The following is a 25,794-nucleotide window of genomic DNA, read 5'->3' as shown; positions in this document are numbered from 1 at the left end:
AGTAGATATTTAAATTGACACCCTGAAAATTACTTTACTACTACTTTATTTTGTTAACAAACTTAAACTTAACAAACTTTGCAAGGCGTTGCTGTCATTAACCTCTATGATGAACTTAAACACTTTAATAATAATTTTCTCATAACAAAGCAGAAAATCTATGATTTCCTTTATGATGTATAAGATTCTGTGGACTTTATTTTTATAGGTAACTTTTTTTTCCCCTCGAGAAAATGTGTTGATGTCCCAGTCTTTTGAGTGTACGTTAACCCCAGACACGCACACACACACACGCACGCACGCGCACACACACATTAAGCACGTGACGGATAGCCAGCAATGCCAGTTAAAATATTTCACGCATGTGTTTTTTTTTATGGTGGAACTGCTGTCTCGAAATGATATGCGATGTTTTTAGCCTGTATTTATTGATTATTATTCCGCCAGAAGAACAAAACGGTAATTGGTGTCACCATGGAAACGTCCCTCGATGAGGTCAACAAGTGTTTCAGTTTACAGCAACGTGATAACTTTTCTTGAGTTGCGAGGCTTTGACAGGGAGTCTCAACTCGCATCAGCTTGACAGAATCGTGTTCAGCTGATAAGAGGCAGACTAATGGTTGGCTATAGATGTCGCTGACCGAGGTTTTTCATGTGGAACAGCCACAAAGCTGGTGCCAGTTAGATATCCTGCCTGTGTAACGTTGCAGCAAACGGAAGAAGGTAACCCACACGGTACAACCCTGTGTTCAGTGTTTCTTTTCTCTTCAGATCTTACAAAAATGCAAATGTTTGTGATGTTCATTCATATATTCTTTTTATTTTTATGTTTTCCTCCATTGCATCTGTTGTACAGATGGAACGGCTCAATCAGGTAACGTTACGCTTTTTGTTTGATTCCCTATCATACCTGTTTGCCAGATTTTTATTTTTCTAACAATATAATACAGTTAGGAGTTTAACTAATAAGTTATTGGGGACGGTTGGGACTCGGGCGTAAGCAGAGCACCTTCGTTGTCAGTTGGACAGGAAACGAATCTATCCTTGCAGTGTTGTTGTCATGGTTACAGAAACTTTATAACTGTTACTCATAACTAGACTGCATTACGTATTTTCCTTCTTTGCGTCAGACATGTACTTTTTTGTATTGGACATTTAATTACAATTTGCTTTTTATTAATGAAGCAGGCGAGAATAAATGTTCAGCTATTGAGTTACACATTTTAAGCAATGAGCAAAAAAAAAAGTGTAATTCACTGAATTAAAACTGAGTGTGTTTTCTCACTGTTTCTGTCTGTGCCACAGATGGAAGATGACTCCATCTACAATATGAGTCAGAGCACAGGATTTTCTTTTCCTCCGCCTTTGCCCTTGACATGTAACACTGAGCCCTCAGAACTATATCAAGTAAGAATATCAGCTCATGCAATACTTTTATCTGGCTTTTTTTTATTTTTGCTCATGCATTAGCCTCTAGCATAGCATATTGACCCTTGTTACACCATCTTATTTGTTATTTCATCAGACAGTGTTAAGGCACAGTCACTACCCACCCATCATCCAGACCAATTCATGGACTCTTGCGGTTCCGTTTAAAGAGCAGCACCACCACCAAACTCCAAGTGAGTCTATTGGAAACAACTACAGCCCTGGTGCCCAACACCTGAAGATTGATAAACTCCAGCACAGACGCAGTTTTCGACGGTCCTCAGCAAAAGCGTCAGGGCCTTGTATCCTTTCAAGTTCATCTTGTATCAAAGCTTTCTGACACTGTATGAGTATGTAATATTCTTGAATTTGTCTTCTTACAATTTATCATGTTCACATTAATTGACACCTTTCTGAAAACCTCTTGGAAGAGATTTTTTTTTAAAAATCTTAATGAGCCTGTAAGCAGCTACTCGATGTGGAAGGAGCCAAGCAGTTACACGAAGGAAATGGTAATGAGACTTTCAGCACATCTCAGCAATAGCTTAACTTTTATTATGTTCCTTGACCTGAAGCACTTGATGTGATTGACTCATACGTTCACAGGGAGACATTGTCGCATGCTTCAAACTCATCTCTGGGAAAGCTTAAGCCTAGAATCATAGAAACCCCCAGCAGCCGGCCTACGAGTCCCCAAGAGCAGCTCAACATCATTCACAGGCAAGAGGAGAAGATGAGGGCCATTCAGAATGAACCTACTGATAAAGACCTGGAGGCAAGTGCCAGCAAATTCACCCATGGACTGCTCAGTCACTGATGCAGAAATCTTGAGGCATTTCTTTTTAACACATCGGGAGTTTGCTCACACAGAGGTATGTGTACTACATCGACACCAGAGTCCCCGGCTCCGTGTTGGCCCCCCAGCCTCACCAGCAGATTTTCAACATCATGCAGCTGCTGCCTCCCGACACAGAGGACACGAGTAAACACCTCCAGATTCTGAGGGATAACATGGTAGAGGAGGTCAGGAGAGATTATATCATCAGTCTGAAGAAGAGCATAGGTAAAATAAATAAATAACATGCAGATTCTTTATTGATAATAATGCTTAGTTTAGACACCCTATTCACACACCTGTCCATTAACCTTGATTTAATAGACAAAATCATTTGTTATATGATTAATACAAATAAGCTTTCATGCATTCATAAATATATGATCATGTGGCCAGTGGATTACATTCTAATGGACCCATCTGAGTGCCAGCGACTGTCCATATCCAGCATCCCCAAGCCTTTTCCCAGAAGGGTGATCCGTGCACCGGTACCCTGGACCCTCACCTTCAAGGAAGCTTGCATATGGCAAAGCCAGCATCTGTTCGCTATCTGTCCCATTATGGTCCTACTGCAGGATGTCTGGATAGACAGGTGATATATTCCACAAAGCATGTGGCTTTTGAATTGTGCAATACTTGCCCGAGAAAAATAAAATGTATTTAATTCCATAGATCATAAAAGGTTTTAAAATTCAAATGTCTGAACATCGCAGTTGCAGTTTGTTAAAAGATTAATTTAATTTTGTTGAGAGGCCTATATTTGGTAAAGAAACTGACTTGTAAATTATTGAGTGCAAAGCAGCTAATCCTGCTCAGATTCCAAGATCGAAAACACAATATCAGAATTACCGAACAAGAAAACGCAGCACAAGCGTTTGGAAGCTCTGCACCACTTTTACTTACAAAACCTATTTAAGACCTACAAAACCAATTAAAGTCATCTTTTTTCTTGTTTCAGCTTTTCATCTTTGAGATTTGTGAAATTGGAAGACCTTTGCTCTGCCGCCCTCCCCCTCCTGCCATCTGAGTTTGAAGAGTTTGTTCAGAGACAGTGCCAAGCTACGAGAGAGGAACTGCTTCAAACGTGAGCATTGCCGGTTTGGACAGGCAGAGACTAAAAGCTGATGTCCGGACTTAGCTTGTGTAGTGTGTCTTTGCATTTACTCACGTCAGCTGTACTGTATGTACACAGCCACGCCAGTAAATCTCATTGTATGTTCAGGCTCAGGTTTCCATCTTGTCTACTTTGTCAGACACATGTCATGCCTTCCTGGGGATTGTTTACATTAACTTCCATAAGGATTCCATTGTTTCTTCGTTGTGCACCTGTTGTATTGTCTGTCAGAGCTTGTAGCAGCCGTGGATGTCTGTCTGTACAGTTGAAATATGAGCCAGTGTAATCTGTAGAAACTGGCTGCTGTATTCAATTTCCATCTTCTTGGAAGCCTTTTTTTCTGTTAGAATATCAGAATGAATCCATAAAACGTGCTTGGGTCAGCTAAATGTCGATAATGTCAGTGAGCACCAGGGATTAAGAAAATATATGTACTTGGCTTCTGTCCACTTCTTTTTCTTTATTAAAAGTACACTTTAGTTAAAATATATATATATATATATTTGGGGTGTTTTAACATCTCCTACGGCTGAGGGGAATTTTCCAGATTCTTTTGAATAAATAAGTGGCTGAAAAATTGAGTGAAAAAAACACATTTTTTGTATTAATTACCTTTATGACTTGTATCTCTGGGTTAGAGTTAATCTGTATGTTTTACAGTTAATCTCAACAAAATGGGCAGAAAAGAACTCATCAACTCCTTCTTGTTTAAGGTGGCTACCTCTCTGTGCATCGCTCTTTGTCACCTATGAGAACCTGTGGCTGCCCTTCCTACCCAAGAATGCACACATTTGCCCAGATGGTGTCCAGGAATTCTTCAACTGTGTGGCTGCACTCATGTCACTGCACCTCCGAAGCCTGGTCATAGAATCATTGCAGGACTTACTTCAGTTCTTCATGATATATGAGGTAGGGACTTTTGTCGTTCTTGTTGCTGTATTTGAAATCATGCAGCCTACTGCTGATAATGCTGTGCAATGTCATCAGCATCAGCCCTGTGTTCTATTTTCCTCAGGAGGGCAATGATTTTGGAGAGGTGTTTGACGAGTTGAGATACGTCCAGTGTCAGGTGCTGCTGGTTAAGCTGCGAGTGGATGAGCCTCACATTGAATTTGTTCCCAGCTTGCAGGAATGTTGGGAGGTCATTCACAGGGCCTTCATGGAGATCATCAAGTGTGCTGAGAAACTTCCAAGGGTGCAAACTTTAAAAGCCTCATATCCATCCATTTTTATTTCCATGCAGTGTTTATGTGTTGTGGTTTTATATAACGTGCGTAGGTCACATATGACTTGTTTGTTTGGCCAGGTGGAGTGTAACCTCTTTCCTGACATCAATAACTTGTATCTGCGCTCGATCAGGCCTGATGAATCCTTGGTCACAAACTTCGTCAACAGAGCCAAAGATGTTTTACACAAGAACACAGTGGGACCCAAAAAGTGATGACACTCGAATTGTTTTTAAAAGCATTTTTTTATGTACTATCCAGAGTAAACAAGATGTTAATACTGCATCTTGTCTTTCAGGTACCTGAATGTTTATCAAAAGTACAGCAATCTACTGGATAATACAGCAAAACAGGATATCTCGGCATTCCTCAAAGAGAAGCACTCATTGGAAGGATTAGCTGAAGTAATCAAACACCCACATTTAAATTCGACGTAATGTTCTGTTTTCACCTCCCTGCTCTACTTGCTTTGCCAAAGTCCTCTAACTCTGTTTGAATTCTCAGAAAATTGAGGACATTGATCACTTATGGAAGGAGATCGCCTTGTTGCGCATCACAGTGGACCTGTCCATGTTCTGTCTGTATGCCGGTGATCTGAACGAATACCTGTGTGACTGTGCCAAGAGACTGAAAGACATGGTCATCACGTTTGAAGTGGAGGAGAATCGCATGCTTAACAAAGGGTAGAAGGGGAAACTTGCATTTCGTGATCTTTTCTTAATGGAATTTCAAGACCCATAACCCATCAGTCATTCTGGGGTTGTTTTCAGGATCTGTCAAAAGTATGAGGACATAACAGACACCGTCAGAGGAACACCTGAGACTACAGAAGAGTTGGTGTCTCTCAACCAATATATTAAACAGAGCAGTGATGTGACCATTCACAAGCTGATAGATGAGATCGATGCAGCAGCCCATCGTCTCAGCTTCCTTCTGGACTATGCCACTCTGCCCTGTATGTCCTACATTGCAGTTATTTGTAATGACAGCAAAAGAAATAACACATATAACCATTTCAAAATGACACATTAACTGAATTTTTACGAAAATACCCATTTGGGACACTGTAGAAAATGAAAATAGGAACAGAATGCAATGATTTACATGTCTCATAAAACAATATTTTATTGTTAATAAAAAACATCTGGTGTCGACAATGAGACGTTTCAGTATTAATGAAAAAAAGTTGCTCATCTTGAATTTGAGGACAGCAGCACATCTCAAAATATTAGGACAAGCAAAAGACTGGAAAAGTAAGTGGTGCTAAGAAAAGACAGCTGGAGGAACACAATGCAACTAATTTGGTTTGTTTGGCAACCGGCCAGTAACATGATTTGGTACAAAAAGAGCACCTTAGTGAGGCAGAGTCTCTCAGAATGAATGATGGGCAGAGGTCAGCAATCTCCCAAAAACTGTGTCAACAAATTGTGGAGTAATTTCAGAATAATGTTCTTCATTGTAAAACTGGGAATACTTTGTATATTCTACCATCTGCAGTGCATAATATCATGAAAAGATAGAGAATATAGAGAATCTAAAGACATCATGCACAGTCTTCAGGGCCTTAAGCAGCACTGCATTAAAAACAGGCAAGATTCTCTCAGTGAAATTCTGCACAGGCTCAGGAAGATTTCTATAAATCATTGTCCGTAAACACAAAACTGGTGTCCTCAGTTCCCAAATGTTGATTAAAGAAGAGGGGACGCTATACGGTAGTAAACATGGCTCTTTCCAACTTTATTAGGAGGTCATTCTGCCATCAAATTCAATGTGAGCTTCAATTTTTCATGAAATAGTAAAATGTCTCACTTGTTTCACAATCTTTCCTTTGTTTACTATGTTCTATTGTGAATCTCTCCTCCTCCAGCTGATGACTTGAGGCTGAACTCCCGTGTTTTCCAGTGGCCCAGTCAGATCCTGACTGAGCTTGACAACAATAAGGCTCGTTTGGTCATCACGAGAAAACAGGCTGAGGCCTATCTCCAAACAAGGTTACAAGATAAATGCTTAGTCTTGGTTTCATACAAGTGGTAACCACCAAGAGTGTGGTTGTTTGTTCTACTTCCTTCCCTGTTTTCACCTAATTTCTTACAGAAAAGAGTGCAGTGCATCAAAATCCAGACTTCAGACGATGTGTTTTCTGTTGGTGTTCTATCCATATTGTTTTCCTGAATGTAAAAGTCAACAACTGAACATATCAAATCTTCCAAATGTCTTCTTGACTGACTCAGGATCTATGAGTTTGACCAGACACTGCAGGACTTGGACAAAGAGATACAGGCTTTTAGGAAGAAGGAAGTGATGAACATGGAGGAGATGAAGAACAATGTGCGAAAGCTCTCTCAAATCACATCCAGCTTGGAGGCTGCTGTCAATGAGCTCGAGGTAAGAGACACTACCCCCTAGACCCCTACAGTGTGAGAAGAGAATGCACATGGTTGTGAGAAGAGGAAGTGGAAAGGCAGAACAGATACTTTTCATATCCAAAGAACTCAGGTTTTCCTTTTTTTCTGAAAGTCACGTTTGCTGGAAAATAGAGATGCAACTCCTCTGTATTTGAACAGGACATCAACAAAGAGCAGACTTTGCTGGACAGGGAAATAAGCCAGTTCCCAATGCTCCAAACTCTGATTGCTGACAAACAGCCGTATGAACAGCTGTGGAACACTGCGCTGAACTTTGAGAGCATGTCAGAAGTGTGGTTGAATGGTAGGCAACATACACTCCGGACATTACGCCTCTTCCTTCTTTTTTTTTTTCACATTTGCTGTATTCTGAATACTCCAACAGGCATAAACGATCAGAAATGGTGCCGACACATTTTTTTTTCTTCAAACTGCTTTAATACTGTCCTGGTTTAACCTCAAGGTCCTTTCCTGCAATTGGATGCTGAGAAAATCTCTGATGAGTTGGACGGGATGTGGAGGACAACGCATAAACTGACAAAAACCTTCTCAAATCTTCTTGGGCCTTGTCGTGTGGCCAAAAGCTTTAAAAGTAAGATAGACCAGTTCAAGCACCACCTGCCCATTCTGATAACCATCTGCAACCCCGGCATCAAGGATCGCCACTGGGAGAAGGTCTGCTTAAATTTATTAGCTTCATTAGATCAGCTGACACTATAAGAGATGTCAGCGCAAGGACAGAGTGTCCTGCATCTCTCCGGCCGTGTGACACTGACGTGAATAATTCATTGCCGTTTGTGTTTGCTTGTAGATTAGCAGCATTGTGAACCTCGATGTCAAACCAGATGTGAACAGCTCACTGCAGACCATGTTGGACCTCGGGCTTTCCAAGTTCTCTCAGAGGTACATTCCACCAACAGCTTACCGGGTTTCACACCATACCCTAAAATTAGAGGATGGCTTTAATGAGAGAATGCATTTGCATTTGACCTAGTTTGGAAGAGATTGGAGCATCAGCCAGTAAGGAGTTCTCCCTAGAAAAATCAATGGAGAAGATGAGAAAAGAATGGGCCACCCTACAGTTCTCTTTCTCCGCCTACAGAGATACCGTATGACCAACACGTACAATCACTTACTTTCACAAGACACTTTTGCTGAGCTGTTCAAACATTGTCAGTAGCTATGTATCCTCCAAGGAATCACATCTCGAATGTGAAATTATTGCAAGAAATGCCTAAGAACATAATGCTTTCCGTACCCTTAACACAGACTTTTGATAACAACCTGTATTTCATTTTCTGACAGGATACCAAAATTGTGTCAGCTGTGGATGACATCCAAGTCCTTCTGGATGACCACATCATTAAGACACAAACCATGAGAGGCTCACCTTTTATTAAGCCAATAGAGGCTGAATGTAAGGTAAGATGTGACATAGGCAGTTATACTTGGGTCCCTAATTGGATGGTTAGGGTTAGGGAATTAAACCTTTGCAGACATTAGTGATTATACTAATCACAAGAAGGGACTTTAGCAGGTGAAAATATAAGCTTGATTTGATGCCAGAGCAACTGTCAAGATAACTTATGCATAAACAAAGTTTAATATACATAAGTTATTATACAGTAGTCCTATCAGTCTACATAGATATATTTTTATTGACATTCTTCTATATGATTTATGTTTCTAGTGATATTTAAAAAGACAATTTTATTCTTGTTTGACCTTTTTTCCATGCACCTTAATTAATTGTGTATAGTGTTTACTTTTTCTTGGATTGCTGTACCATACACCATAAATGCTATAACTGAGATACACTAACGCCTACCAATATCATTTTGTTACCACATAATGTATATTCTATTTGTCTGACATTCACCATTATTTTCCTACTCAGAAATGGGAGGACAAGCTGCTGAGCATGCAGGACATCCTAGATGCCATGTTGACGTGTCAGTCTACGTGGCTCTACCTCGAACCCATCTTCAGCTCAGAGGACATCATTGCCCAGATGCCAGAGGAGGGCCGCAAGTTTGGTATAGTTGACCGCTACTGGAAGGATATCATTGCCGAGGCTGTAAGATCCTTACAACATACGGTTTTTCTATTTAAATGTTTTTCTTCATTGGGTCTCATGTCCTTCGCTTTGACTTGTGTGTGATTACACTGGTCCAGGTTAAGGATACTCGTGTTCTGGTGGCTACAGACCAGCCCAACATGCTAGAACGGCTGCAAGAGTCCAATGAGTACCTGGATGACATTCAAAAAGGCCTCAATACCTACCTGGAAAAGAAGAGGCTCTATTTCCCAAGGTTTGACTACGTAAAGTTGCCCTAATAGCAATGCATTTGAAGATTGTTGATATTTTTTATTGAAAGAGTACTCCTTGAGGATCTTAGAAATATGTTTAGGGTAGCTTATATTGCAGTGAAACAGATTAACTGGATAAAATAGAATATAGAGAACTGCTGATGGAAAATATTATGTTAACAAAGAAATACCTATAGTGTGAAAGACTCACCTACATTCACTGGCGTTACAGAGCAAATGACACAGCTGTTTCACATCCATTAACATTTCAGCCTCTTATGTTGTTGTCATCTTCACCGTGTTTCCAGATTCTTCTTTCTTTCAAATGATGAACTACTGGAGATTCTGTCTCAGACCAAAGACCCCCTGTGTGTACAACCCCACCTGAAGAAGTGCTTTGAGGGCATCGCCAAACTCGAATTTACAGAGGACATGGAGATCACTGGCATGATCAGCTCTGAGAAGGAGAGTGTGCCTTATACTGAAAAGATTTATCCAGCCCAGGCAAAGGTATGGAAAGTTGTGTGTTCTTTTAATTCTTAATGTTTCACTGGACATATTACTGGGGACAGACTTCATCCATGTTGTAAATTCTTAGGGTATGGTAGAGAAGTGGCTGCTGCAGGTGGAGCAGCTGATGCTCAAGAGTGTTCGACATGTCATTCATCAAGGAGTGATTCAGTATGCAGAGGTACTTGGAAATTTGTCAGAATATATATATGTATATACTGTATATATTTGGATTGTTTGTTTAAATGCAGATGTGTGCAAATGTTGACGTATACAATGACACATTCATTACTGAAATGTTTTAACTGAAATCTGAAATCTATGGAGGACAAAAGTTCATGACCAAGTTTCTTTAAATTTACATTCTGATTACACGCATTCAGATTAACCCTTTGGATGGGTTTATGTTGTGTAAATGTTGCTTTTTATGTCATATTTGAACTTTTTTCTGTTTTTCCTGTAGCTACCCCGGAAGAAGTGGGTGTTGCAGTGGCCTGGTCAAGTTGTCATTTGTGCCTCCTCCATCTTTTGGACCACGGAAGTGTCTGAAGCCATCCAGACCAACTCTCTGCCTGTCAGTTTTAAGATCCATCTGCAATATATTTTCAGAAATAAAAAACAACTTCACAGAAAATGTTACTTCGTTATTATACATTTTTGTCTAAAGTGTAGTTTTATTCCAAAGGCTTATGTGGACAAGTGCAATGACCAGATTGCTGACATTGTGGAGCTGGTGCGTGGGAAGCTACCAGGGGGGGCCAGGATGACCCTTGGTGCTCTTACTGTGATAGATGTTCATGGTAATATTTAACTTCCAAGATTCATAGCCATTTGAAGGAGACTAAATGTGTTCTCTTTAATTTGATTTATTCGCCTTTTCCCTCTGCTAGCTCGAGATGTTGTGGTAAAACTGGCAGATGACCGGATCTCCTCCCTAAATGACTTTGCTTGGATTTCTCAACTGCGTTACTTCTGGGAGGATGGAGAGGTGATGCTGCGCATGATTACCACCTGCCTGAAATATGGCTACGAGTACCTGGGCAATTCTCCCCGCCTGGTCATCACCCCACTAACTGATCGCTGCTACAGGTAACTCATTTAATTTGGTCCGTGATTCTTTTTTTGAAGAGTTTGAAACCTATAAATGTTTGTGTTATGGAAAATGTGACTTCTAATTTTTATTGAAAGGCTGTCGTTTATCATGTCTTTTTTTTCACTGACTTTGTGATGTATCAGGACCCTAATGGGGGCTTTGAAGTTGAATTTAGGAGGAGCTCCCGAGGGTCCTGCAGGAACAGGCAAGACAGAGACCACAAAGGATCTGGCAAAAGCTTTGGCTAAACAGGTACACCAAAGCTGTTACAATAAATTACTAATATACAGTTTATGGATTTTTTTTTCTTAATACTGATGTCAAAACTATAAATTGTCTCTAGTGTGTGGTGTTCAACTGCTCTGATGGTCTGGACTACAAGGCCATGAGTAAGTTCTTCAAAGGTCTGGCTCAGTCTGGTGCTTGGGCCTGCTTTGACGAGTTCAATCGCATTGAGGTGAGCTCTGCCATTATTAGAACGATGAACTGTGTTTATCGGTCATCCTGAGTGACACAAACACGCTACCTATTAAGCAGATAACAACCAATTTAACAAAAGAATTCATTCAGAATTAATGTTTGAAACAATGTTCGTGACTAAACTCAGCTGTTGACTTTAGCCTCTCAGATAACTAATAAGGTTAAAACTCACAGCATGCTTATAGATTGTTTACTTGACATGCCATTGCACACGATTTGCTGCCTAGAAAGATATAAATTCATGTAAAACATTGCTATTAGTTTTCAAACTAACACAAGCTAAAAAAAAGGCTTATGTAACTGTAGCTATTTCTGCATTGCACCAATTCAATTTTCTTATATAACTGAGTATTTTTTGTTGTTATTGAACCTAATAGCTTTGCATTAATTTCCATGTTTTATATCTGTAAACATATCTTCTTTGATCTTCCTAAAAAAAAACGTGGCAGGTAATAAGCATGAATCTGAATTTTTAAATGATTTTCATCTTCTTTCTATTCTGTCTTTCTATTTTTATTCTCTGCAGAGCACATGGGATTGCTATTTGCATCTGAGCATTCATTAAGCAAACATCATTTTTCATAGCTGACACCAACAACTTGTGGAAGAATCTTTTGCCTGCTTAATGTAACATCTGACTGAAACAATGGAAATGATTTGATTGGGAAAGCATTTGTGTCACAGGTGGAGGTGCTCTCTGTGGTGGCTCAGCAAATACTCTGCATACAACAGGCTATTGCCAAGGATCTGAAGACGTTCATGTTTGAGGGCACAGAGCTTTCCCTCAACCCAACCTGCTCTGTCTTCATCACCATGAACCCTGGTTATGCTGGCAGGGCTGAGCTGCCTGACAATCTAAAGGTGCATGTCAAGTTAAATTATTGATGGTAAATCTAGAGTTTGCAACGGTAGACAATATAGTATCCTACTGTAAACAATAATGGACTGCTATTGAATGTCTGCCTTTCAATCCTATGTTGAAGGCGCTTTTCCGTACAGTTGCTATGATGGTACCAGACTATGGTCTCATTGGAGAGATCTCATTATATTCCATGGGGTTCATTGAATCTCGCAGGTATAAGACAAAATCATTTTAGTAAATATGTAATTTCATCAGCAAAAATTGTTTTTTTGGGATACCAGACTTCTTATTGAAATTTCAATGACAGTCTTGCTCAGAAGATTGTGGCCACCTATCGTTTGTGCTCTGAGCAACTATCCTCCCAGTACCACTATGACTACGGTATGCGTGCTGTGAAGTCTGTGCTGACTGCAGCAGGGAATCTGAAGCTCAAGTACCCCGAAGAGAACGAGAGTGTACTGTTGCTTAGGGCGCTGATGGATGTCAACATGGCAAAGTTTCTGGCACAGGATGTGCCACTGTTTCAGGTACCAGATTTTGTACTACCACCACGTTCAGTATAACCTAAGTTTGCTCATGCTAACTTATCTTTGTCTTGATGCTTCTCACAGGGTATCATCTCTGATTTATTTCCTGGAGTTGTTCTTCCAAAACCAGACTATGATCTACTTCTAAAAGCACTCAATGACAACATTGAAAAGCTTAACCTCCAGGCTGTTCCTTGGTTCATTGGGAAAATCATCCAGGTATTGAAGAAGATTGTTGTTCTCTGATGCTTAAGACTAATGATAGTTTTAACTAGACATAAACATGATCATGATTTAATTTCTATTTTGGTATATAGGTGTATGAGATGATGTTGGTACGTCACGGCTTTATGATTGTGGGAGACCCCCTTGGGGGAAAGACCTCTGCTTATAAAGTTCTTGCTGCTGCCCTCGGAGACCTTTATAAAGGTAGGTGTTTGTTATTGCATTTTGCTTGATCTGACCTCTTGTAATCCATTAGCAAATTGTTACTGAAAGTTACTTTTTGTTTTCTTTCTTTTATCATTTTTGTAACTTTTCATTCTCTCAAATGTTCCTCATTTAGCCAAGCTGATGGAGGAGTTTGCAGTGAATTATTGCATCATCAACCCCAAAGCCATCACCATGGGCCAACTCTATGGTTGCTTCGATCCAGTAAGCCACGAATGGTCTGATGGCGTCCTGGCCACCTCCTTCAGGGATCAGGCTATCTCCACCTCAGAAGATCGACAGTGGATCCTCTTTGACGGGCCGATCGATGCTGTCTGGATTGAGAACATGAATACTGTACTGGATGACAATAAGAAGGTACTAGACATCCTGATCTTTGTTTTGGTAGCTACTTGCTCCCTGGGACATTTATTGTTTTTGTGAGAAATTTATCTGCGATCAACATCCTTCAAACAAGTCATTTTTACTGTCTCCTCCAGCTTTGTCTGATGAGTGGTGAGATCATTCAGATGAGTTCCAAGATGAGTCTGATCTTTGAACCTGCTGACCTGGAGCAAGCCTCACCCGCTACTGTCAGTAGGTAGGTAACCAAGATAAAAGCTGCAAGGCTTTTACATGCAATAGAAAGCAAAAATATTGACATTTGTTGTGGATTTTGAATCGGAAGGTGTGGTATGATCTACATGGAACCTCACCAGCTAGGATGGTCTCCTCTAAGAGATTCCTACATGAACACATTGCCCAAATGCCTGGGTACAGAACATATGCAGCTGGTGAGGTTACAGATATGCATATCTTGTTGGATCATCCCAAAGCCAGTTACGCATGCTGCTACTTTCAGATCGCCTTGTATCTCCATGTTTATTTATTTGTTCTTTTTTCTCCTTAGATCATGGACCTATTTGATTGGTTAGTTCAGCCCTGTCTGAACTTTATAGATGGGAAGTGTCGCTTTGTGGTGCACACATCTCCCATTCACTTGGTCTATGGTCTAATGAAGCTGTATACCTGCCTGATGGGTTAGTAAGAAAAGTGCATTTAGTTAATAAGTGAAAAATTAGTTGGCCTTTGTATTAATCAGTGTGTATGTTTGTGCTAACACTGTCAATACCAGATGAAATTTCTTCATCTGAAACCAGCGGTACACAGAATATGTCCAGCCAGCAGGTAACAATGTGGCTTCAGGGGCTCTTTCTGTTTGCGGTTGTATGGTCTATTGGGGGTACCATCACTGGAGACAGTCGCAGGAAGTTTGATGTCTTTTATCGCACTCTGATCGCGGGCATGGATGATGAGCACCCTCGGCCCAAGAGCATCAAACTCAAAAAGAACAACCTCTTCCCCGAGAGAGGTGCCAACATGTCAACAATATTTCTGCACATAATTACCAACCAATTATCATCCTTTTTAATACCAGTGTATGATTGCTCAATCATTTGGTAGGCACTGTTTATGACTACTACTTCCTAAAGGACGGACAAGGACAGTGGAATGTCTGGACCGATTCAATCACAAAAGAAGAGAACGTCATACCACCTGGAGCCAATGTGAGTATGTCGATTTCAAACAAGTCACTGTTCCACCACAGATACCACTGTTCCCCTGAAACTGTTTTTTCCCACCCAGGTGTCAGACTTAATCATTCCCACTATGGATACGGCACGTCAGCTTTTTTTCCTGCACGCCTACCTGTCGCACGAAATACCCATGCTATTTGTGGGACCCACTGGCACTGGCAAATCTGTTATCAACAAAAGCTTCTTGGTAAAGCTGCCTAAGGAACGATACACCCCCAACTGCATCAACTTTTCAGCCCGCACTTCAGCTAATCAGACCCAAGATATCATCATGGCAAAGCTGGACCGAAGGAGAAAGGGTGTGTTTGGCCCTCCGGTGGGAAAGAAGTGCATCGTCTTTGTTGGTAAAGATGCTCACCCATACTGTACTTATTAGTCTAATTGAATCTAGATGTTACATTTTGAGACATTGGTAAGAGTTTTTTACTCCTCTCCATAGATGATCTGAACATGCCAAATAAAGAAAAATATGGTGCCCAGCCCCCAATTGAACTATTAAGACAGTGGATTGACCACCACCACTGGTATGACAAGAAAGACACGTCCAGGCTGAACATAGTGGATGTACTTTTTATGTCCGCAATGGGACCACCTGGTGGGGGAAAGAATGACATTACAGGTATGCTGAAAATAAAATGCTAATTTGTTTTGTATGGAAGTAAGTAGACTCACAGAAATTAACTAAATGTTTGAAATGCTAGGCCGCTTTACTCGTCACTTGAATATCATCTCCATTGATTCCTTTGATGATGAAACGCTAACCAAGATATTCAGCTCCATTGTTGACTGGCACTTCAGCAAGGGGTTTGAAGCTTCTTTCTACAGGTAACCTGGCAGTTATCGTTTGTCATTTGCAGTGTTTATAAATTAGAAGAAAATGTCAATTTTGCTTTGTCAAGAACACATACTGTCTTGTCCTAGGCTGGGCAAGATCATGGTCCAGGCCACCATGTCTGTTTACAAGGACACTATTGACAGCTTTCTGCCCACTCCGTCCAAGTCCCACTACATCTTCAATCTGCGAGACTTTGCTCGAGTGATACGTGGTGTGCTCCTGGCTCCCCACACACACATGCAAGTAAGAGAGGGAAGAAAAAAACAGAGAAATTGATCGAGTGTGCTCTAGAAACTCTCCATTATGCATGTTTTTGGTTGCATTATTTCAGGAAGGAGATAAACTGATCCGCCTGTGGATTCATGAAGTCTACCGTGTTTTCTATGACCGACTTATCGACAGTGAAGATAAAGATACTTTTTTTATGATTGTCAAAGAGAATACCTCGAACTTCTTTAAGATGAGTTTGGAAAAGGTAAATCCCACTGGCAAAGTTAGAAACTATCGTTTTCATCTCACAAATTATAAACAGATTTAAAACCACAGCATCTGTGTTTAATTGTAAACGTCTCCGGTCTTTTTCTAGCTCCTGAGCCACCTCAGCCCAGACGGCAAGGTAGAAGATGAAAGCATCCGTAGCTTGTTCTTTGGTGACTATGCCAAACCTGATTCTGACACTAAAGCTTATGATGAGATCACAGACTTGCATGCCTTGCAAGAAGCAATGGAGTTTTACCTCAGTGAGTACAACAGCTGCAGCAAGGCACCCATGTCCCTCGTGATGTTCAAATTTGCTATTGAGCACATTTCCCGCATCTGCCGTGTGCTGAAACAAGACAACGGCCACCTTCTGCTCGTCGGTATCGGTGGCTCAGGGCGCCAAAGTGCCACTAAACTGGGCACATTTATCAACGATTACGTCCTGTTCCAGATCGAGCTGACCAAGAACTACAGCATGTCAGACTGGCGTGACGACCTCAAACTAATTATGCTCAAAGCAGGCATTGAGGGAAAGAGTCTTGTGTTTCTCTTCAATGACAGTCAAATCAAGGACGAAGCCATGCTGGAAGACATTGACATGCTGCTTAATACTGGTGATGTGCCCAACATCTTTGCTGCTGATGAACGCGCTGACATCATTGAGAAAGCGCAGGGCATTGCACGGATGGAAGGGAAAAAGATAGACGCAACTCCACTTTCAGTGTATAACTTCTTCATTGACCGTGTGAAAGCCAACCTTCACATTGTACTAGGTAGGCTATTTTACCTATCCTTACTGACTTAGATTTGACCAAGTATTTGTAACCTTAGAATATGGTGTTCAACAGCCATGAGTCCCATCGGTGATGCATTTAGGAACCGTCTAAGGATGTTCCCTTCCCTGATCAACTGCTGCACTATTGACTGGTTTCATGCGTGGCCTAATGATGCTTTGGAAATGGTGGCCCACAAGTTCCTAGAAGATGTGGAAATGGAGAGTGACATCAGACTGGAGTAGGAGAATTGACTATTTTGCAAAAGCAGTTTTGTTCTCTGGAGTCAGCGTGGATTAGATTTTCATTGCACTGTGAAGTTGGCCGACATGTCTTTTCTGTGTCTCTCAGGGTGGTGGAGATGTGCAAGACCTTTCAGACAAGTGTCAGGGATATGTCTCAAAGATACTTCTCCACGTTAAGAAGGCACAACTATGTCACACCCACCTCCTACCTCGAACTCATCCTCACCTTCAAGACTCTGCTCACAGCTAAGCGGAATCAAGTGAATACTGCGAGGAACCGCTATATTGTTGGTCTCCAGAAACTGGATTTTGCTGCATCTCAGGTGACGGACCCTTTCAAGCCTTCCGGGTGAGATTCAGCAAAACATAGACTTTTCCACTGACTGTATATTATTGTTGTCTGTTTAAAGGTATCAGTGATGCAGCAGGAGCTAACTGCCTTGCAGCCAGAGCTAATACGGACTTCTGCTGATACAGACAAAATGATGGTCAAGATAGAAAAGGAAACGGTGGAGGTGGATGCTAAGAAGGAGCTTGTGTCTGCTGATGAGAAAGTGGCTAATGAAGCAGCGGCGGCAGCCAAAGCCATCAAGGTATATAGTGCACCTATGCCATTCCAGTTATTGTATGACTTAATTTTTTTTCTAAAGTTTGTAAGTAGTTTTTATGAAGTTAAAAACCACACAGAGCTGTAATTTGGTTTGGAGATGTTTATATATGTACACACTCATTTAGATACCAATTGGATTTCCTTTAGGATGAGTGTGAGGGAGACTTGGCTGAGGCAATGCCTGCATTGAACGCTGCCCTTTCAGCCCTGGACACTTTGAAACCTTCAGACATCACAGTAGTTAAGTCTATGAAAAATCCACCAGATCCAGTCAAACTGGTCATGGAGTCTATCTGTATCATGAAAGGCATCAAACCTGAGAGAAAACCTGATCCCAGTGGCTCAGGTAAGATCTCAACATTGACATAATCATCTTTATCGAGTATCATTCCTTAAAACATACAAATGTTCAGCTCAGTATTGAGGCTTACTGTTTAAATGAACCATTTTGCAGGTAAGATGATTGAGGACTTCTGGGCCCCATCGAAGAAGCTCCTTGGAGACCTGAAGTTTCTAGATCATCTCAAAGCCTATGACAAAGACAATATTCCTGCCCCATACATCAAGAAAATCCGAGAAAAGTTTGTTGACAATGCTGACTTCCAGCCCTCAGTTATCAAAAACGTGTCTTCGGCTTGTGAGGGTCTCTGTAAATGGGTACGGGCAATGGAGGTGTATGAGCGTGTGGCCAAGGTTGTAGCCCCCAAGAAGGAGAGGCTCAAGCTGGCTGAAGATGAACTGTCTGTGCAGATGGAAATGTTGACTGTGAAGAGAGCCGAGCTGAAAGAGGTTGAGGACAGACTGCAGAGCCTGAATGATGACTTGGCTGCAATGATTACTAAGAAGAAAGACTTGGAGGACAATATTGAACTGTGCTCCCAGAAACTTGTCAGGGCAGAGAAACTTATTGGAGGACTGGGTGGGGAGAAGGATAGGTGGATAGAGGCTGCAAGGCAACTGGGGGTTAGGTAAATCAAAATATAAATACGCTCTAGATTGCTTTACACTGTTAACAGACGTGTTCTCTGATGTGGTGAAGGTTTAATATTAATCACATTATATTTCCCATCTACAGATACATCAATCTGACAGGTGACATTCTCCTCTCGTCTGGAATTGTGTCTTACCTTGGAGCTTTCACTGTGGATTACCGTATAAACTGCCAAGAGCAGTGGCACATCCTGTGCCAGGAGAAGAAAATCCCTTGCTCTGAGGAGTTCACCCTCAGTAACACCTTGGGTAACCAGGTAGCCATCAGGGCATGGCAGATTGCTGGCCTACCAGTGGACTCCTTCTCCACAGACAATGGCATCATCGTGTTTAACTCTCGCCGATGGCCCCTGATGATTGATCCGCAAGGCCAAGCCAACAAGTGGATCAAAAACATGGAGAAAGCTAATAAGCTTGCTGTCATCAAACAGTCAGATGGAAACTATGTGAGAATCTTAGAAAACTGCATCCAATTTGGGACCCCAGTGCTTATGGAACAAGTTGGAGAGGAGCTAGATCCAGTACTTGAGCCTGTGTTGCTGAAGCAGACCTTCAAACAGCAGGGTGTGGAGTATATGAAAATAGGAGAGAATATTGTGGAATATTCTAAAGACTTTTTGTTCTACATGACCACTGGACTGAGGAATCCTCATTATCTCCCCGAAGTGGCAGTGAAAGTTTGTCTGCTGAACTTTATGATCACTCCACAAGGTTTGCAGGACCAGCTTTTAGGGCTGGTAGCAGCTAAAGAGAAACCGGAACTGGAGGAGAAGAAGAACCAGCTCATTCTGGAGAGTGCTGCAAACAGCAAACAGCTGAAGGAAATTGAGGATCAGATCTTAGAAATACTCTCCTCCTCTGAGGGGAACATCCTGGAGGATGAGACTGCTATCAAGATCTTGTCATCCTCCAAAATACTCTCTGAGGAGATATCAGAGAAGCAAAAAATTGCCAGTGTCACTGAGAAGGAGATTGACGACACTCGCATGGGCTATCGTCCAGTTGCTGAGCACTCCTCCATCTTGTTTTTCTGTATATCAGAAATGGCCAACATCGAGCCTATGTACCAGTACTCCCTGACGTGGTTCATTAACCTTTACCTCTGTTCCATCTCCGAAAGTCGTAAAAGTGACGATGTGGCTGAAAGAATCGACAACATAGTTGAGCACTTCACCCTCAGTATATACAATAATGTCTGCCGCTCACTTTTTGAGAAGGATAAGCTGCTCTTCTCCCTTCTGCTCACTGTTGGCATCATGCAGGGTAAGGGCCAACTAGATGATCAAGTCTGGCGTTTCCTTCTCACCGGTGGCATTGCTTTGGATAACCCGTATCCCAACCCTTCCCCGGAGTGGCTGACTGACAAATCTTGGTCAGAGATTGTCAGGGCCTCCAAACTTCCAAACCTGGATGGATTTTTCAAACATGTCAAAGACAATACCTCCAAATGGAAAAATCTTTATGATTCAGGGAAGCCTCATGAGGACCAGCTGCCTGACCAGTGGAGCAACTTGGTGGGTCTGGACCGAATGGTGGTGATCAGGTGCTTCAGGCCAGATAAACTAGTTCCCGCTGTGCAGGATTTCATTGTGGATAACATGGGACAAGCTTACATTGAACCACCCACATTTGACTTGGCAGGGAGTTACAAAGACTCAAACTGCTGCTCTCCTCTCATCTTTGTGTTGTCACCAGGATCTGATCCAACTGCAGGTGATCAATCAATCACACAGTGTATTAATACATTATCTCCAGTACAATTTACAGCAGTGTGGATAAAGTGATTTGACTGTTCTATTTTGGATGCTGAAATACTTCAATAAAGCTTGACATTGCTCCTTTAGGTCTGCTGAAGTTTGCAGATGACCTAGAAATGGGGGGCAGTAAGACCAAAACCATTTCCCTCGGTCAGGGACAGGGACCCATAGCAGCTCAGATGATTGACATGGCTATCAAGGACGGGACCTGGGTGGTACTGCAGAACTGCCACCTGGCAACCAGCTGGATGCATAGTTTGGAGATGATCTGTGAGGAAACCATCACCCCAGAGAACACACACCCAAACTTTAGGTAACAGACTCAATACGCCCATTTGAACTAGAACTTCCATTTTGCATCAATAACACGTCACAAAATAAATATGTTTATGCTCTGCTTCTCAGGTTGTGGTTAACGAGTTACCCATCTGACAAGTTTCCAGTTAGTATCCTGCAAAACGGGCTGAAGATGACTAATGAGCCTCCTAAAGGAATTAGAGCCAACCTGCTGCGCTCCTACATGAGTCATCCCATCTCTGACCCTGACTTCTTTGGCAGCTCAAATAAACAGGTCATTTGGCAGAAGTTCCTGTTTGGCCTCACTTTTTTCCATGCTCTGGTTCAGGAGAGGAGGAACTTTGGACCTCTGGGTGAGAAATACAGTAAACCATGCGTATGTACTTAGGCTGTGTGGTAAGCCTATCTTGGCAGTGTTTAAACATTTTTGTTTGATTTTGGGTCTGCTTACAGTAATTACACTAAATTCTGTAAAACTGTTCCCCATTTTGTTGCCGTTTTTTTTATTTAGGATGGAATATCCCCTATGAGTTTAACGAGTCTGACCAGCGCATCAGTATGAGGCAGATCCAGATGTTCCTGGATGAGTATGATGAGGTTCCACTGGAGGCGCTCGCATATCTTACAGGTGTGTTTCACAGCTGTTCACTCAGTGGGGCATCGATTCACAACAACAAAGTAGACAGAAAGGTGATATTCTGAGTATGTAGGTACCTTTGTACTTTAAACCTGAGGATGGGTATATTTTTGTGTGTTCTATCACAAATGACTTTTTCCTATATCTTTGCTCACATATAATTAGTGGGTAATAACATGGCTCAAACCTCTAAACAAGTGGGATTACATTTTTCTCAGGGGAGTGCAACTACGGTGGCAGGGTGACGGATGACAAAGACAGACGTCTGCTGATTTCACTCCTGTCCATCTTCTATAGTTGGGAATTGATTGAGCAGGAGGAGTACCATCTCTGTGAGGGAGATCTGTATTATGTTCCTGCTCATGGACCCTATCAGGTACTGTCAGAGCTCTGATCAATTACTAATTAACTCTTCACTATGATACTGACATAGCCATCATTATCAGTATTGATTTGACGTGGACTTGTTTCACAGGCAACAGTAAATACAGGTCTGCATTGAAAAAAATAAGTAAATAAAGACTTTATAAGTAAATGTTTCTTATTTTCTTGTGTGCACAAAGCAAGATATTTTGCTTTAACCTCAGAATGTAGAGATCATATTGGGCTTTGAAGACTAAGTGTTAAAGTAATGGTTATAACCCTATCTAATAAAGAAAGTGATCATGTATTTTCCTTATTTCAGACGTATGTTAACTACATTCGAAGCCTACCTATTTGTGCCGATCCTTGTGTATTTGGACTTCATAGCAATGCCGACATAACCAAGGATAATCAAGAGACCAATCAGCTCCTGGATGGAGTGCTGCTGACTCTTCCCAGGGAGTCTGGAGGCGGAGCTAAGTCTCCTCAGGTTTGTATTGACCTTTGTCAGATTTTCTCTTTACTTTTTTTGGCTTATGCTGATATGATTAGTGAAGGCACGTATGTGTCTATAGAAGGTCCCACAGACGGTAGGGTTTTGTCACCACTGAAAAACTCTGAGAAGCACTGAAAGTTTGCCAAACGAGCACCTGAAAAAGCACAAGAAGCAAAATATTCTGGTGTGAACCAACAAAGAATGAGCAACACTATTTGGCCATAATTCCCAACAACATGGAAGTAAGCCAGGCACACCATCCCTCCAAGTCAAGCATTGGTGATATTATCATTCTATGTGGGGGTACTAGTCGAAATATAGAGGAATCGGATGCAATACAGCGAATGAAAACCTTTTTCAGAGTTCTCAGGATCCGAAGCCAAGATACAGGAACGGCTTCTAAGAGTCTGGACCTGAACTCTGTAGATTATCTCTGGACAGACCTGAAACTGACTGGGTTAAAAACCTCAAGTTTTTATTAAAGTCTAAAGTCTAAAAACATGGTCATATTACACATAATAAAAAAAAATGTACTTGCATAAAAAAATTCAGAGTCACTGCACATATAAAAAGAAGCACCGTATGCATGCGTGCTGTCTTATCCTAAGCCTTGTGTTGTTGTCTCTCTACGTTGAAGGAAGTGGTGGAAGAGCTTGCAGAGGACATCTTGTCTAAGCTGCCAGCAGATTTTGACATACAAATGGTGATGGACAAATACCCAGTCATGTATGACGAGTCAATGAATACTGTTTTGAGGCAGGAAATCATTCGTTTTAATAGGTACTGTAATGACAGCTTGTGTGGACTGGGAAAAGACAATAAATAAACATAGACGTGAAATCCTTTTCCAATTAACTGCTGATCACTCTTTCCTCTCCTCGTGTCAGACTTACAGAAGTGGTGCGTTGCAGCTTGATAAACATCTGCAAAGCTTTGAAGGGCCAGATTGTCATGTCTTCGGAGCTTGAGAATGTCTTTAACAGCATGCTGGTGGGCAAGGTGCCCAATATGTGGGCAGCAAAGTCATATCCCTCCCTTAAACCACTGGGGAGCTACGTGACTGATCTATTAGCCAGACTGCAGTTCTTGCAAGTAAGACTTATGATTGCTTTGGGCCACATAGACCTTGAGAATATTAGGCATGTGACTGCTGTATGAAGTTATGATTTAGTAAAAACAAGTTTAACTCACATTCAGCATGCATTACCAAGAAAAAAGTTACAACGGATTTTAAGATACTAATATCTGTGCATATGTTGATCTGGACAGGACTGGATAGATATCGGTCCACCCCCAGTCTTCTGGCTCTCCGGCTTTTATTTCACCCAGTCGTTTCTTACCGGAGTGTCTCAGAACTTTGCCCGGAAGTACACTATCCCCATCGACTACATTGGTTTTGAATTTGAGGCATGTATTTGATTCCTAACCTTTTTACCATATTCACTCTTACCAGTCTGGGGACATATTGTGGGAGAAATTATTTTCGTTCTCTTGGTTGTGTTCCAGGTAACCAAAGAGGAGAACCACATGGATGAAAAAGCAGAAGATGGAGCGTATGTTACAGGTCTTTTCATGGAAGGGGCTCGCTGGGACAGACAGAACATGGTCATTGGGGAGTCTTTACCAAAGATTTTGTTTGACTCTTTACCCATCATTAAGCTCAAACCAGGGGAAATGGCAAAGTTTCTGCATGAGAATATTTATGTGTGTCCTGTTTACAAAACCAGCGCCCGTCGAGGGACCTTGTCTACAACTGGGCACTCTACCAACTATGTGCTTTCCATCGAGCTGCCCTCTGACAGGCCACAGAAACACTGGATTAACCGTGGAGTAGCTTGCCTCTGTCAGCTGGACGACTAAGAATTAGCCTTTGAGCTGTCTACTCAACTACTGTATAGGCCAAAGAAATACATGTTTTTGCACAAGATGAAGAAGTTATGTTTTTTTTTGTCAATTAAAGCCAAAAAATGTCTGCTTTCATATATGTAATTTATTTAACTGCAGACATATTGGATAAGTGCACCTAAATACAATTGACCGTGTCCTTCTAATGAAGCTGACTGTCTGGATTTGCATATATTGTAAAATTTACTGGGGATGAAAGTTGAAACAACATGTAATCCACATGGAATTAATTCATTTTCTCATATTCAATTCGATTATTCTTCATATTGGTGTTTGCTGACACAGAAAGTTTCTTAGGACAGGTTTTAGAACAAACATTTTCGACCTCTGCTCTACCAAGAGGAAAACTCGCTCTGTGGGTGTGTGGATTTTCTTCCTAGAGCAGAGAGGCTCTAAGAGGAAGTCTTCAGCCTGGATTATCTGCAAGTAACTGCTGACATTACATAAAGATAAGAGGCCATGCACATTTGCGGTTTCAATACAATTTAAATTTTTTGCAGGGTGGGTTAACATTTACTCCTTGATAGTAAAGTCAATATGAAATGACAACATTTGAATGGTGTTAGTGGTGTATACGTCAAACATTTGAAATTATGTCTGGTCTGAGGATTAAACAACCGAGTGCATATTGTTGCCATCGATTTCCTTTAATCGGGTGAAACACCAGATGGCAGCAAAGTCGGGGTCCAACTAGGTTCTCCTCTTTTGAGAAACCCACTGGGACCCACGAAGATGAATACTTGCACTGTACATGTATACTGAGATCGTTCCTGTGGAGTTACTAAGGAACAGACTCATTTACGCAGCTAACTGTTATATCAAAATGTGAAAGGCAACGCTAGTGTTTAAAGATCTGATTTTAAGGTCAGAAGTTGAGTGTAGAGCAGGGGTAATAAGTTCATATGAGTGTGGTAGCAGACCATCCATCTATACTTGGCTGCAGTTTCATGGCAAATGCATTCCTCACCATCTCCGATAGTCTTGCGAGGAGTGTAAAAAATGATTTTCTGTCCTGGCAGCCAGATTTATGGCTCAATTTCAATGTTTCAATGTTCTTGCCCCGGTTGGTCCATATTATAACGCAGGATGCCACAAATCAGCACTAAATGTTTACACGAATGGCCTAAATGCCGAGCAAATCTTTGTGAAAGGGGGTGTTCATCATCATGATCATGCATCACAAAGATCACATGAGTGGCATTGCCTGGTTGTTTTCATATGTCGCTTTTGCTAGATGTTCGCTGTAGTCAGCACTTGTGGGTTTGAACGTAAATTCACTTGACATCGAAATTCAGCAGCTGCACTGCCCACCTCAAATCGCGAGATATAAATAACTGAACGTTTAAATCTACGTGCTATAAAAATGACGTTGATTAAGGTTGCTGTGACAACTGCCCCGAACAGTCTGACTGTAGCCGCAAGGGAGTGGGACACGTTTTCACAGTGGCTGCATTACAGACATTCTTCCTTTTTTTTTTTTTTAGCAAAGATACCCCAGAGTATGTTTTACTGCAGTTATTTCATTATGTTAATGAAGTGGTGACAATGAAGTGGAAGAATTCCCTGTCTTTGTAGACATGGTTGCCTGA

General features: G+C 41.4%; 1 protein-coding gene across 1 annotated transcript; it reads left to right on the top strand.

The window, feature by feature from the left end:
* The first annotated feature begins 856 nt into the window (after nt 1-856).
* Nucleotides 857-24,223, top strand: dnah3 (dynein axonemal heavy chain 3). Its single transcript, XM_072370273.1, has 62 exons — nt 857-874; nt 1,306-1,407; nt 1,526-1,730; nt 1,895-1,940; nt 2,035-2,203; nt 2,299-2,491; nt 2,660-2,855; nt 3,222-3,347; nt 4,091-4,286; nt 4,393-4,572; nt 4,684-4,814; nt 4,902-5,007; nt 5,108-5,286; nt 5,374-5,558; nt 6,471-6,594; nt 6,835-6,988; nt 7,168-7,312; nt 7,472-7,683; nt 7,820-7,911; nt 8,003-8,117; nt 8,314-8,430; nt 8,906-9,085; nt 9,184-9,320; nt 9,627-9,828; nt 9,917-10,009; nt 10,292-10,402; nt 10,514-10,628; nt 10,719-10,917; nt 11,065-11,173; nt 11,265-11,378; nt 12,086-12,262; nt 12,385-12,476; nt 12,571-12,790; nt 12,875-13,009; nt 13,108-13,219; nt 13,356-13,597; nt 13,720-13,820; nt 13,908-14,013; nt 14,130-14,259; nt 14,355-14,591; nt 14,684-14,787; nt 14,867-15,161; nt 15,257-15,436; nt 15,519-15,642; nt 15,739-15,895; nt 15,984-16,127; nt 16,239-16,905; nt 16,981-17,146; nt 17,257-17,473; nt 17,561-17,743; nt 17,908-18,106; nt 18,215-18,728; nt 18,836-20,463; nt 20,595-20,820; nt 20,913-21,157; nt 21,316-21,432; nt 21,660-21,817; nt 22,127-22,294; nt 22,938-23,080; nt 23,188-23,392; nt 23,570-23,707; nt 23,807-24,223. Exons 1-62 carry the CDS (start codon nt 857-859, stop codon nt 24,158-24,160), a joined length of 12,135 nt encoding a protein of 4,044 aa, XP_072226374.1. The 3' UTR covers nt 24,161-24,223.
* The last annotated feature ends 1,571 nt before the right edge of the window (nt 24,224-25,794 follow it).

Source organism: Leuresthes tenuis, unplaced genomic scaffold (assembly GCF_036924035.1).
Source record: "Leuresthes tenuis unplaced genomic scaffold, fLeuTen1.0.hap1 SCAF_18, whole genome shotgun sequence".
Taxonomy (NCBI): Eukaryota; Metazoa; Chordata; class Actinopteri; order Atheriniformes; family Atherinopsidae; genus Leuresthes; species Leuresthes tenuis.
Note: the sequence above shows the minus strand (reverse complement) of the source record. Positions and strands in the feature narration are given on the sequence as shown.

Excerpts from the sequence above, each read along its gene's own strand:
- dnah3 (XM_072370273.1), top strand. Across the intron at positions 1,731-1,894 it reads AGCAAAAGCGTCAGGGCCTT|CAGCTACTCGATGTGGAAGG; the intron begins GTATCCTTTCAA and ends TGAGCCTGTAAG. Across the intron at positions 23,081-23,187 it reads GAAATCATTCGTTTTAATAG|ACTTACAGAAGTGGTGCGTT; the intron begins GTACTGTAATGA and ends TCCTCGTGTCAG.